This window comes from Onychostoma macrolepis, chromosome 03, assembly GCF_012432095.1.
Source record: "Onychostoma macrolepis isolate SWU-2019 chromosome 03, ASM1243209v1, whole genome shotgun sequence".
NCBI classification, from domain to species: Eukaryota; Metazoa; Chordata; class Actinopteri; order Cypriniformes; family Cyprinidae; genus Onychostoma; species Onychostoma macrolepis.
The window spans coordinates 8704262-8718641 of NC_081157.1; the positions used below are offsets into that span (position 1 = coordinate 8704262).

The window sequence follows — 14380 nt, forward strand, 5'->3', positions numbered from 1 at the left end:
CGTTCGAAGAACAGAATTAGCCAGATAACGAGTAGCTGGATCATATCATCTTGGATGTGTCATTTGATCTCGGACGTAATAAGCAACGTACGAAGAACGGACCCCAGGTTAGTTTGCCAGCATAAGTTGCCACAGTGACTGAGCTTGAGCTATGGTAATTTTGCTTTCAGAAACCAAATCAAGTGAAAATAAGTCAGAATTACTGAAATAAGCCTGGCTTATTTGGTAAACTTGTTTTATGGAACAGGCCCCTGGGGCCTGTTCCATAAAAGACGCTAAGAAAAACGGGGATTAAAGTTCAAAACCTGACTTGAAATAACCTAACAAATCAGTCGGGACTAAAGCGGTTTCATAAACGACAATTTAAGTTCACGCAATCTCACTAATTCGAGCCAGGTTCAGTGAGTCAGGATAATTTGATGTGCACGCTTATTCTTAAGCAGCCCTTAATGTCGATCATGGATCAAATCGATCCACCATGGCAAACAGCAAATATTTGTGTTGTTTAATGCATTTGAGACGTTATGTTTTCCTCAGTGTATAACTGACACGTCACAAGTATATTTTTCATCTGTAAATGTTAGAAAGTCATGCAAATATATCCATTTTGCTGTCAGGAGTGGGCGAGGCTTACGTGAGTGAACGAGCGCTGCTGCGCGTTACACAGACGGAGCAGAATAGAATAATAGCGCAAGAATTACGAATACAATATACATTCTGCTAAAATATTTGTTGTTGGACATTAAATGTGACACATAGAATTTTAATCCTACTTATAAGTGTATTTTTATGATAGCAGTAACTGTAAATCAAATGTAAGCTGGCTAATACAGCCATACTAGCTCAAATGAGTTAAATGTATGTTCCTCTTATCAGTTAAAATGTAGTCTGATTTGTATTATTTATTTTAATTTTTAATTCAGTGATTTTTAACTTTTGATTTACTGTTTTTAATGCTTTAAAGAGCCATTTTAGATTGCAATGTTTCAATGTTCTAATAACCATAAAAGGTGCAGCTGTCATAAATTCAGAGAGAAAGGCTGCATGGCTAGAAACTGCTGATCAACTAAACACGCAAGTAGCAACTATGTTAAAATGTCATTAGCCTATTTTGGGCACAATACATTAAATACAGTTGGTTGTAGCCTATTTTTTTTTTTTTTTGATTATTTAAGGTATATTTTCTGTATACTTGTATTTTTGGACTAATAATAAAGTCAACTAATTGTATGTGAGAGAGTCAGTGGTAATATCGATGCGTTCCTATTGGTCCGTGTTAGAGGAGCTCAGCTTAGCCGGACAGTTAGCCTGCTCCGGACCAGGTTAGTTTGCCAGCATAAGTTGCCACAGTGACTGAGCTTGAGCTATGGTAATTTTGCTTTCAGAAACCAAATCAAGTGAAAATAAGTGAGAATTACTGAAATAAGCCTGGTTTATTTGGTAAACTTGTTTTATGGAACAGGCCCCTGGTGTATTCCAGGTGGCGTATTCGATTGAGAGGATTCTTATTATTATTATTGGTAACTTCCCCCTACCTGACCACTTATTGCCACATATAGATGTGATAAGATCACAATGGGAACAATGGGTTAATGCATTACAGCATATTCATAAATGCTTCGTCAATTCTAAGCATTGCCTTATCCAATTCAAGATCCTTCACCGTCTTCATTATGCTAAAACAAAGTCTCCCCACTATGTGATAAGTGTCAGATTGAGGAAGCCACTCTCCTGCACAGTTATGTTCTTTGCCCCAAGTTAATTCCATTTTGGACTAATGTATTTCAAATTCTATCTGATATGTTTCATACTGAATTGGAGCCTGACCCACTCTTGGTGATACTCAGAATCTCAGAAAAACTTACTTCATTAAAAAAAGTCAACAACAGTTATTGTCCTATGGGCCTATTGTTGCAAAAAGAAAACAAAAAAAAAACTTGTATTAAGGTTTTGGAAAAAGACTGAAATCCCATCTGTTAAAATGTGGTTGGAAGAAATGAAGTTATTACATTTGGAAAGAATTCGGTTTATTTTGTCAAACAAACTGGACTCCTTTAATAAGAATTGGTTTCCCCTTCTCCATTACCTGGATAGCACAGTTCGAGTAGATTTGTGGTGTTGACTGTCCCATTAATATGGTATGGTTTAAGTTCCTAGGGTGGGGAGGGTGTTAAGGGAAAAGTTTTGTTATTTTTATTTATTTATAATTTTTTCCCCCTTTTTCTAATATCTTTTTGCTCTGGTGCTTCGTATGTTGGTCTTCTTTCTTATTTTCTCTTTTTGTTTGTCATGTGGAATCATAAGATGTATGTTACAATGTTTATTGGATTGTTGGATTCCCCAATAAAAAGATAAAAAACAAAAAACTCTTGACCCTCTAACACTTGCACTCTCCATTCTACTTCTATTCTAACTACTTGTTTTATTTAAAAAGAAAAAAAAAGAGCCTCTAACACTACCATTCTCTATGCTTTGTCTATTCTATCTTATTGTTCTCTTTTTATTTATTATAAATAATGACCCTCTAATACTAGCATTATCTATTCTTTTGACTTGTTTTATTTTTATTTAAAAAAATGACCCTCTAACACTAGCATTCCCTATTCTTTTTCTATTCCATCTACTTATTATAAAAAAAAAAAACGTGCTATGTATACTGCGTTAGGCTAACCAAGACTTGTCACAGCACTTACATATTATTGCTCTTTGGTTGGTTTTGATTGCTTCTATTGTCCTCCTTTGGATAAAATCGTCTGCTAAATAACTAAATGTAAATGTACTTTCACTTCAATACATTTCTGAAGAAAAAAAAAACTGTACTTTTTAGTCCTTACAATTTTATTTCAACTTAAAAAGTAATTTTTGCATTTTTATATTTTGTCTTATGCACATTAAATATAAATGGAAGCTCAAATGTGCACGCATATGAGAACAATGAGGTTTGTTTTCATGCATCAAGCACACATACATCAGTTTCAGTTATAACTTTCATCAGGGAAATTTCTGATTTCAAAAGTTCACCATCAAATCTGAGGAAGCATACTGAGGTAGCTAAGTTGCTTACATTTTTCCCTTTCAGACCCTATATCAGTTATACCAGTTATTAAACATATAAACATACAAATAATCAGTATAGTTATAAAAAAATCAATATTGATCAATCAAACATCCTGAATCTCAGAGGGCACAAGCAAGCTGAACTTCATTAGTGCATGCTCTTATAATGTCAAGAAGAGTATTTTCAAGAATAGTACATTTTTAGAAAGATAAAGAATAAATGACAAAAATAACAATATAACTGCCCTTTTCACCTATTCACGAGAGCGTGTACAACACAACTGTGCTCTTCATCAAAGAACCCTGAGAATAACTGTTCAAACAATCTTTAGGAAGAGAGATAGAAGGTGAAAGGAATGGCGGAGAACGTGAGAGACACTGAAAATAAAAGGAGGTTGAGCGAACTTCTGAATCCACTGTTGTGGTATTTGACAAATCCAGGTGGGTTGCTGCCTATGTTAGAGGTGATCCAATCCTGGTACTGAGAAACTCTGGCAAACACACTGGGATATTTAGGGTTATCACATGGATCGTATCCAAAACTCACAATGCCAGACTGAATCCACAGGGAGCTGTTCCTACTGACCACTGGACCTCCAGAGTCTCCCTGTATTGACAAACATTCAGCATTTATATCTCTGACAATGTACAGCAAGCAACTGTTACAGACAGAAGTAAAAGTATTCCAGCTGTGTCCACCAAAGCGTTTTTTTTTTTTTTTTCTGAGGCCAATATATATTTTCAGTTGTTTGCAGTGGGAGCACTGAGCATTTTTCTCTTGTTACTGAAAGATAAAACATTTTCAGCTTTGGGTAAATACAAGTGTGCCGCGCACATCATAAAAATAGGAAAGGCAAAACATTTTGATGGCCTCCTGGTGGCTGACTGCAGTATAGGCCCCGCGTCCTCTCCATGTAAACAAATGGGATGTGAGCACCCCCCCCCCCCCAAAAAAAATCAAATTACACTTTAAATAAAATCATGCTGACACATGTTCAAATGTTTCGTGTTCAATACTGTGGCAACATTTTTATTACATTTCTTCAGGTATGCATTGCTGCATTTTAATTACATTGCTTCAGGTAAGTATTGCCAAAGGCTATAGATATACAAAGACGGTTCACTCCTATTACTTATGAATAGGAGAAACTGCAATCTGGGCCTTGACAGTGTTAATTGTTTGGCAGTCAATGGGACAGTCACAAGCCTCCCGGTTTTCATCCAAAATATCTTAAATTGTGTTCCGAAGACAAACGAAGATTTTACAGGTTTGGAACGACATGGGGGTAAGTGATTAATGACAAAATTTTCATTTTGGGGTGGAGTATCCCTTTAAACTATGGTTAGTGCAGCAAAACCTTGGTTAATTTGTGGTTGCCATGGTTTAACTATAGTAACCATGGTTTTTTTGTGTATTTTTTAAAATGTGAAGTAAAAACCTTGGTTAATTTTTGTAAGCTCTTGTGCACAATAAGCATGACCGCAGTGGTGTGAATGTCCTTATTGGCACAGTTTGCACAGATTATGAGTGAATTGAAAATGAGCATCCTTATGTTCTTAAAGGGATAGTTCACCCAAAAATGAAAATTTGGTATTTATCTGCTTACCCCCAGGGCATCCAAGATGTAGGTGACTTTGTTTCTTCAGTAGAACACAAACGAAGGTTTTTAACTCAAACCGTTGCAGTCTGTTAGTCATATAATGCCAGTCAATGGGCACAGAATCTTTGGGAGAAAAAAAAAACATGCACAGACAAATCCAAATTAAACCTTGAGGCTTGTGACGATACATTGATGTCCTAAGACACGAAACGATCGGTTTGTGTGAGAAACTGAACAGCATTTATATAATTTTTTACCTCTGATAAACCTCAATGTCCGACTGTCACAACATCCGGTGCGTGACGCGTCAACCTGCTCTGGCACATAGATATATATACATAGATGCCTCATTAGCGACGGTTTCTATGGGCCGCGATACATAAGGATCTATGTATATATCTATGTATATATATATATATATCTATGTCCCAGAGCCGTTGACGCGTCACGCGCCGGATGTTGTGGATGAGCTCAGGAGAGTTGAACATTGCGGTATATCAGAGGTAAAAAATGATATAAATACTGTTCAGTTTCTCGCACAAACCGATCGTTTCGTGTCTTAGGACATCAATGTATCGTCACAAGCTGCAAAGTTTAATTTGGATTTGTCTGTGCATGTTTTTTTTCTCTCTCAAAGATTCTGTGCCCATTGACTGGCATTATATGACTGACAGACTGCAACGGTTTGAGTTAAAAATCTTCGTTTGAGTTCTACTGAAGAAACAAAGTCGTAAGCAGATAAACATCAAATTTTCATTTTTGGGTGAACTACCCCTTTAAAGTGAGTGCTCTGGAGGGAGCATTTGTTGTTGCTAATACATTTACAATTTTAAAAGGTTAGTTCATCCAAAAATGAAAATTTGCAGTTAATTTACTCACCCGCAGGCCTTTCAAGATGTAGATCACCTACATCTTGGATAGCCTGAGGGTGAGTTACATTTTCATTTTGGGTAAACTATCCCTTTAATTGTTCACTCTATCGATATACTATAGTCTGCACTGCAACTCTATGCTTTCCTCTGCAGATCAGGTGCAGTAAAAAGCAGTCATTGTGTATAAATTCATGATCAGTGTCGTTAAAAACTGGGCTTAAGCAACTAGATTGCAAGTGTAAAGTTTGCATGTGTCCAAAAACTGTTTTGTAATTGCTTTGGATTAAAAAAGGATTAAAATGCACGACTGGATGTCTTACCTGACATGAATTTTTACCTCCCCCATTTAACACTCCAGCACAAATCATATTGCTTGTGATTGTTGTGACCGCTGCAAAAGCATTATAACAGTCGTTGTTGCTCACAATTGGTACCTGCACCTCCTGCAGTATATCAGTAAGCGTGCCTGTGACACAGATCAGAGGACAAATTGTACAGCTTTTAAAAAACACTTCTAGGTAAATTGTTGAGGTTCACACTATTGTTTGTATTCAGTTAACTGGCAAGCAAATCTTCACTCACCTCCAGGCTTTCGAAGTCCCCATCCAGTGATCCAGCTCTCCGTACCTCCACCAAATACACTACCGGCTGCCGCCAGACAAACTGGCCTAATATAATCAGAGAAAGTCACAGAAGAGGAGAGCTGGACCAGTGCTATGTCATTGTCGTACCTATACAAGTAGTTATATTTTGGATGATTAATGATCCGACTCGCTGTCCTGTATGTCTCATTAGGGTTTAAGCCCAATTGACGCTGACGCCCGAAATACATCACAACGTTAGATGCATCGATTCTGTAAATAGAGAAGATCTGCTTTAATCCCACTATTATCAATCTACAGTTGTATCTGTACAACTGCTTTATTTAGGCTTTTGACATACTCTTGGAAGCAGTGAGCTGCAGACAAAACCCAGTCTTTATTGATTAGACTCCCGCCACAGAAATGACCATTTCTGAGTGATTGAATGCTGACTTGCCATGGCCAAGCCCCTGCATTTGCATCCCCCCCTCCAACAATCTTGTTGTTGAGGGGGGCTCGACCACATACTGATGAGAGAAAGCAAGATGTGAGATTTCCTTCATAAAATGCTTCACACACAGAAGAGACATTCTGCATGCACTGCAAAAATGATTTTTACTTAGAATTTTTGCCATGTTTTAAAATGAGGAAAGATGCAGTATCTGCCGATGGGGTAAGAAAAAATAATCTTGTATTGTCTTTGAATTAAGTTTATTGCGATTATTTTTCTTGACCCAATGGTGGATATTTTTCTTGTTTTAAGCAAAAAAATAAAAATTCTAGAAAGCAAGACTAAAATACTAAGTAATTTTTCTGCAGTGTGGAACAAGAGTTTTATGGTCATTATGACAACTTACCATCTAACTGGCAGAGGGAACCTGTGTGGGTAGACAACATAAACAAGTAAACAAGAATCCAGACAAAGCTGATAAATTGGTTTATAAACCAACCCACAACTGGTTCGTCTATAACATCAGTCTTGGCATGTAAACAGGATAATATTTTAACCTGAATAATGGTATTTATGGATTATAGCCAAAATCCTGGTTATATTATTTCATAGTCATGAAATTATGTTTAAATTAGCCTGGATCGGTTTCACATGCAGCATGTGTGCGTGAATTAGCAGAATTAACTACAGTGGCAGCAGCAGGCTTACATCGCGCTTACACTGATAGTGTTTCTGCTACAGAACAGGAAATACGTCTGGGTTACTATGGTTATGGTTAAGATTCTGTCAAATATGGAATGCTGGATGCTTAAGTTTCAATGTATCAAATGATTTAAATATTAAAATCTTTTTGTGTATCATGCCATGGCTCTATTTTATTTCAGTTAAAAAAATTAAAAAAATTATTAATACTGTCATATTTCAGAGATTTTATCATTTCAAATAAGGACACTATTGTCGTTGAGATCAATTTAGCAATCAACCTATGAAAAATTTATCTAGCTATAGCAATTTTTTGAATATAACTTTTATTACTGAAATAAAAATATACAGTATTCACAATAGCAAAACAGTAATATAATAAACAGTCACTATTAATGATCTATTATCACTATTCTCCATCAAATCTATTAAAACAAAGCATGGGGTTTATATAGAAACCAAAATATTAAACAAATCAAAACTATCTTTTAGCTTCTTCAAAGTCATGACCCGTTCAAGTTCTGCACATTCTGAGCTGCATCCAAGAGAGGCTTTTTAAACAGTACTGAAGGAATTCACATCCATTAAAATACATATATACGGAAATTTTGCATTTGTAAAGAAATTAATACAAATGCACAACTTATATTAATCTACAAAACCAATTTCAAGCATTTAACCATAAGTCTCTAGATCAAAAGGTTTTTTACAATCATGAGAAACATAAATTCAGTCAAGTGTGTTGTGCTGGTCAGTTTTTAAGTCAAACAAATGCTATTAAACTTGCATCAAATTTTTTCACGTTAAAGATGTTACCTGCTATGTTGAGAAGTATGGCTCCGGCAACACTCAAAGCTGTGTTGAACTTCATACTTGTATTCTGGTACTTCTGGTCTTTCCACAACTGTCGGGTTCCTCATGAGATGTGGAGCAAGTACCGCCGCATTTATGCGAAGTTCTCTGCCCACCCCTATTACGTTTATTGCTGAATCTTTTTTTTTTTCCTGCAAAAAAAATCAAAAAGCTTATTCTGAGGTTACTGTGGGTGGGACATGTCCACACAACTTTTTACTAAAGTCAATTTTGAAACTGCTTGCAGAAAGCATATAAAACAGAGAAAAATTCATCTCTAATCTGTCATTCTTCATAATTTAATTCATACACGTATCATGCACTGAATGGGTGCCATTTGCTTCCAAAACTCTTCAAAAAACTCTTTTTAAAAAAAAAAGACTAAATCTAGTAATACACGTTTAACTATTCAAAATCTTTATTGGTCCGTCTCAGGTGACTTTATTTAATTTTTTACCCGTTTTTTAAGTGGAAGATGGATGCATTGTTCTCAGTCCTGTTCCCAAACACTGTAATGTCTTTTAAAAGTCAACAAATTCCTTCACTTCCCCCTCAGGCAGGTGTTTATATTTTAAAGAAATTGTCCGTTTCATGGTCAAAAAACATTATTTTTATCATTAAAAAAAAAATCACTATTTATCTACAAGTGTATTTTTCTAAAGTATACAACACCATTTTTTTCATTTTAAAGGCTACTCAAACCTCAAGCTTATCAATTTTCTATGATGCAATTTATTAAACAATGGGATAAATTATGGAACAAACTTAATTTAAAAAGTAGTGGTTTAACTTTATTTTTTAAAGAAAAAAAACTCATTAGTAACAGGAATGAAATGGTTAACAGGAAGGAGTATCCATTATATTAGTATACAGGTTTGACTACATATCTGAGGTATTAATGCCCACACTGATATAGTGAAAGTGTTGAACATCAACTAGTGAGCTGACCTCGCTGCTAAAAAAGGCCAAATCATGTTTCTATTTAAATCTAGTGATCTGCAGAGGTTTTTGTTAGGGCTGTGTTTAGGGGTAGAGGACAGGTTATAAGATAACATATAAATAATGAAAGAAATATGAAATTAAAAATAATAACTTAAATAATTTCTTTTCAGTTTTTCTGTGGATATTGTTTTCTTATAGCGCAGCTCACACTCAAACGCCATTCCATATCTGAGTCTAATACATAATTGCCACAGGACAGAAATCATACATTTTCTGTCATACTTGCAGGAATGTAATATTAAACAAAAAATGCAGGAACAACCATAGGTTTTCTCTGGGCAAAAGCATTGTCTCAGTGTGGATAGAAGGCCAAAGCGTTGAGAAAAATGGTTTGTCTAGATTAATATGGATGTAGCCTAATATTTACATTAATAAATCTGATGACACTACTCACTCCTGTTACTTTTACTCAGTTACTATATATAAGTATAGGATAAATGAGTATATGAGTAACAGGACTGAAAGTAACAGGATTGAGATTTTAGGATAAAATTAGCAAATACATATAATCTAGCCACATGGAGTACATGCTAATATTATGAGAATACTCAGAAAATTATAGTGATTCACCAAAGATTTGTATTTTTAAAATAAGCAAGTAACATCTAAGAAATAATTTAGGTAACAGGACAGTATATTTATAATGACGCTCCCAGCCACCGTTACAATATCATCAAATATACAGAAAAGAAAATAAGACCGCATGCTTTTGATAATTTCATTGCCTTCAGAAGATCAAGATGTTGCAATATCATGTTGAAAATGTGGCTTGGGGAATTTTCCCAGTTTTTTATAGGGGGGAATGTGTTAGGGTAACAGGACTGAGTGAAAACCTGCCCAGCAGGCACACAACAGGCACACAACATCATAAGATGTTGATATTTGGTTAAATTTCGGTTGCGACGTCGGGTGATCAAAATTCAACGTAAATTCAACGTCTAATGTTAAATTGATGTCCAATACCAACGTCAGCTGATGTTGAGATTTTGTTGTTTTTAGGTTGTACAACCAAAATCCAATGTTAAGTCAACGTCAAATATTGACGTCAACCCGATTTTCATTTTCAACCAAAATGCAATGTCTGTCCGACGTCATGTCCAACGTCAACCTGACATTACATAGACGTCTGGTGCCACGACTAAAATGTGTATTTTATCCAAAATATTGCAAATTTATTTTGAAATAAATGTTTTTAAAGCACAGATGGGATATGGAGGTACAGAAAAATGCAAAATAAAAATGATTTCTGAAGGATTTTAAACATTATATTTCATGTGTACAATATGTACCGTTAGACACTGGGAACATGTTCAAATGCTATATTTTCAGGTCAATTTTAATAATTTTTTAAAATTATATATTTTAAATTTGCAGTTAGATTAATGTGCAGGACACTTTGCTTAATAATAAAATGTATTTTATGATAAATTTTATGCATGTTTGTGTCACGGGATGGGTCGAGAGATGAGGCGAGGACTCAAGTGCAGGAGAAAATGGGTCTTTTTAATAAAAGAGAAACAAAAGAACAAAAACACCCGAAGGGGAAAACAGGCAGGCAGAGACCACAGTACATGTAAACGAACTCACACACGACATGAACCATCCGACATTAAACAACGAAACATCACAGGACTGCAGACACCAGGAGACTATATGGGGAGCCAAACGAGGAGGACACAGGTGAAGTAAATGAAACAATAATGAGATAACAAGGAGGGTGGGGTGAGACAATAGACAGGAGAGCACATGGCACAAACAACAAACAATAAGCCATGTGCTAACACACACAGTGACATCTGGTGGCCAACCAGGGCACACCAGCAGGGCCGTGACAGTTTGTACCTATAATGTCCTGGGGACAGAAATGGCACCCATTCGGTGGAATGACCCATTAAATATACACTTACATACACTCATTTACTAGTGTGATCAAAGTGATGAAGTCCCACTATTGAGAAAATAAAATAACCCACTATTAATTCACCGCTTATATATGTCTTTGAATGTTAGATTTGATATGGTCTGTGCTTTTTTTAAAAAGACAGTTGTTGGTTTATAGACAGAATGGACTTGTCAGAGAAAAACGTGCATGTTTTCCTAATTCTGGACATTTCAGACCTGCACGCACTTTTACAATTCTTACAGGAAACTTGCCTTTATGTGACCAAACATGTACAATGAAAACTATTCATTCTTAAAATTGCTGAACATGTCAGTGTTAAAAGATTTCTGGTCACACAACAGGTAAAACCAGACCACTTTCTACAATAATGGCGGTTTCCAGTAAGTCACATTATATCGAGAACGACACCCTTTTGGCTATACGTGTATATTCTGGGAATAAATGAGGGAAAACACAGATTATCCAATTTACTAATACTTTTGGTGAAACACGACAAAACTGTGCTTCACTTCTAAACTTGATTTCTTTGCTTTTGATTACTGTAACGCTAAAGTTTTCAGTCTGCTAGATTAAATTATGTAGGATGAATATGAACCAGTCAAGTAAGCTACTGTTGTCATTACTGAAACTGAAGTTATATAGTGTCCTAGAAATGGTAAAATATGAGCTTAATTCCGCTAACTTTTCAGAAGCGCATATAAAAACAAATCAAAATACAGTAAAACTGATCTCCTTGTAACATATAATTTACTAATTTTTCTTTTCTCACTCTTTTATAATAAACAAAATACAAATGAATAAATGTTGCTTTGGCAAAACTGAAGCCACTTCTACAGCTGATGCTGTAACTCGATTGTTTCCTAACCACAAAAACAACTGTGATTAGGTCATCATCATCATCATCAACAGAGCTGAGACAAACAACACATACAGGCATGTGGAATGTATATAGATCTGGGATTTGTAGGTCTCCAGAGAGGGTTACATAAAGGTTATTTTAAAGATTAGACCAGCAAATTCCATCATTTAATCAGTGCTTAAAAGGAATGGTAAATAAATGTGGAAAGTAAGATGTCAAAGATGCTCATTGGTTGGTAACTGATAAGGAAACTGTATAAAGATTGATAAAGTCTGGACATAGACCAATTCAGATGGTCAAACATGGCCAAAGCCGAACATAACTCTAATAGTCTGTGAATGTTAGATTTGGTAGGCTCTGTTTGTTTTGTTTTTTTATTGCAATAAAAATAATTGAAGTTAGAAGCACCCATTGCCAAAAATGCAAATATCTTAAATATAAATATTTTGTATACTGCTTGATGTAGTGAAATTGTTTAAAATTCCCGTTCAATTTAATTCAATTCACATTTATTGCTATAGCGATTTTCAAGATACACATCATTGCAAAGCAGCATCTCAGAAAATAAAAATCATTTATGAGTGGTGACTATGCAAAGCTGATGTCCTTATGGCAGAAATGTACAGTTCTAGGATAGTAAAAATTATACAGTTAAGCCGGGCTCACACTGTGCGATTTTTTTAAAAGTCCTTTAGGATTGTACTTGTCAGACTGTACGAACATGATGATCATGTCACACTATGGGATCTCGGTTGTCATTAATGTCAGACTGTACAACAGTCAAGACGAGTTAAAAACGGGTGCGCGCAAGAAAACTTGTCCGAAGTTTTACATTATCAACCCGTACATGTCCAGTGACTGCGATCTGCATTGCACGCGGCACCGAAATGTTGGCTGTCATGAAAAGTATATGAACGGTGGCAATACCGGCATGTTTAAGAAGAATAGTGTATGTATTCATACACACGCACATGAAAACAGCAGCGCAACCAGTGTTTATATAAAAAAGAAACATATCAGATGAATTCCGTGAGCGGAGGACGGGAGCGCCGGAGTTTATGGCTGATAGAATAATTCTCTAGCATTAATTCTGCTCATAGCTTGCCTTGAAAAATGGAGACAGTTTGATATTCGTCGCAGGGGTAGTCACACTGCAGGACTGTGCGCCAAATCTTCTGACACTGCCAGAATTTCGTCGGAGGTGAAATTTGATCGCAACGGCCATTAATCGGCTGTCCGTGAACATGTCAAACTAACGATCAAAGACTACGGATTTTAGCCTAGGATTATAGGAATCTTTTAGGATTTTCAAAATTTGTCCCAGACGACCAAATCGTGGCCAAAATCGCACAGTGTGAGCCGGGCTTTAGTTAATGACATGTTTTCAAACAGAAATGGTGAACATGATTAACAGCAATGATTATATGTTGTGATCTAAATGAGAGTAATGTAAGGAAAATGTAGTGTAGTATGTTGGTTAAGGTAGTGTAAGGCGTGGGGTTTTAGCTGGCCGTGGGTATAAAGACGATGGACTTGAAAATATCGACAGCTAGTAACTTTTATTGAGCAAAGTCCTAGAACTGAGGAGGAGAGCAACACTAGTCTCCATGACCGCCACACTCTACTCTACTCCTCTTTCCCTCACTTCCCTTCACATTACATGACCCTCCTTCTTGGAGGATGCAACATCAAAATAAAAGTACTTGGCAAAAACATGCAGACATAGAATACAATGAATATTAAACAAACAACTTCACAGTAGTTTTGCATGTTGTTGTCTTCTCTTCTCAGGTGTTCGGTCATCTCAAATCTTCGTAAGTGGCTGGATTCAGACTGAAGCTTGTGTAATCTCTATTTACAGAAACAGATAAGCAGATAGAGAATAATTAGCATATTTATTTCAAGAAAAGAATAATAATGTGCATTTGATCAGGTATAACTGGAGTAGAAGGTAAAGAGAGAGATTATGTGAATGCTTGGCTAAAGAGATGTGTCTTTAATCTAGATTTAAACAGAGAGAGTGTCTGATTTTGGACTAACTGTAGCTTGTTAACTATAGCCTGTGTTCACTTAATTGTGATATTGTGCTAAAAGAAAATGGGTTAATATGATGTCTATCTGTAAAAGTCAGAAGTTCAGTATTTCATCCAGTATATTCAGACATATATGATGGGGACATAAAAAAATGTACTGCATTGAAGCAATATTTAATGCAATGTAATGAATAAGCAAATTTACATAACTGACCTAAAAAAACAAGTCTTTAAAAATGGTATTAGACACCAGAATCTATGCACTGACACTGCATTGACCTGCTTCTGACACGGTTGGTGGCTTATCGACAGAGAATGGACTTGTCACAGAAAAGACCTGCATGCACTTTGACAATTCTGAACTTGTCAGACCTGCATGTTTTCATAATTCTGGTCTAAACACACCTGTATTTTGTCAAAGTGTGAGTATGTACTGTGAACACTATTCATACTTAAAATAGCAGAAC

General features: G+C 35.8%; 1 protein-coding gene across 2 annotated transcripts; it reads right to left on the bottom strand.

Annotated features, from left to right (window-relative positions):
- Nucleotides 1–297: 297 nt before the first annotated feature.
- Nucleotides 298–10032, bottom strand: LOC131537577 (trypsin-2-like). Of its 2 annotated transcripts, XM_058771137.1 has the most exons (7): nt 8574–10032; nt 8081–8268; nt 6969–6989; nt 6473–6638; nt 6113–6384; nt 5851–5996; nt 298–3664 (listed from the first exon to the last, which is right to left on the bottom strand). In XM_058771137.1, exons 2-7 carry the CDS (start codon nt 8133–8135, stop codon nt 3386–3388), a joined length of 939 nt encoding a protein of 312 aa, XP_058627120.1. In that variant the 5' UTR covers nt 8136–8268; nt 8574–10032; the 3' UTR covers nt 298–3385. The 2 variants fall into 2 exon arrangements, with proteins under 2 accessions (XP_058627120.1, XP_058627119.1); XM_058771136.1 differs by having other exon boundaries at nt 8081–10032.
- Nucleotides 10033–14380: the final 4348 nt, after the last annotated feature.

Excerpts from the sequence above, each read along its gene's own strand:
- LOC131537577 (XM_058771137.1), bottom strand. The coding sequence starts at position 8,135 with ATGAAGTTCAACACAGCTTTGAGTGTTGCCGGAGCCATACTTCTCAAC. Across the intron at positions 6,639-6,968 it reads TTCCCTCTGCCAGTTAGATG|TATGTGGTCGAGCCCCCCTC; the intron begins GTAAGTTGTCAT and ends TTCTCTCATCAG. Across the intron at positions 6,385-6,472 it reads GCAGCTCACTGCTTCCAAGA|AATCGATGCATCTAACGTTG; the intron begins GTATGTCAAAAG and ends CTCTATTTACAG.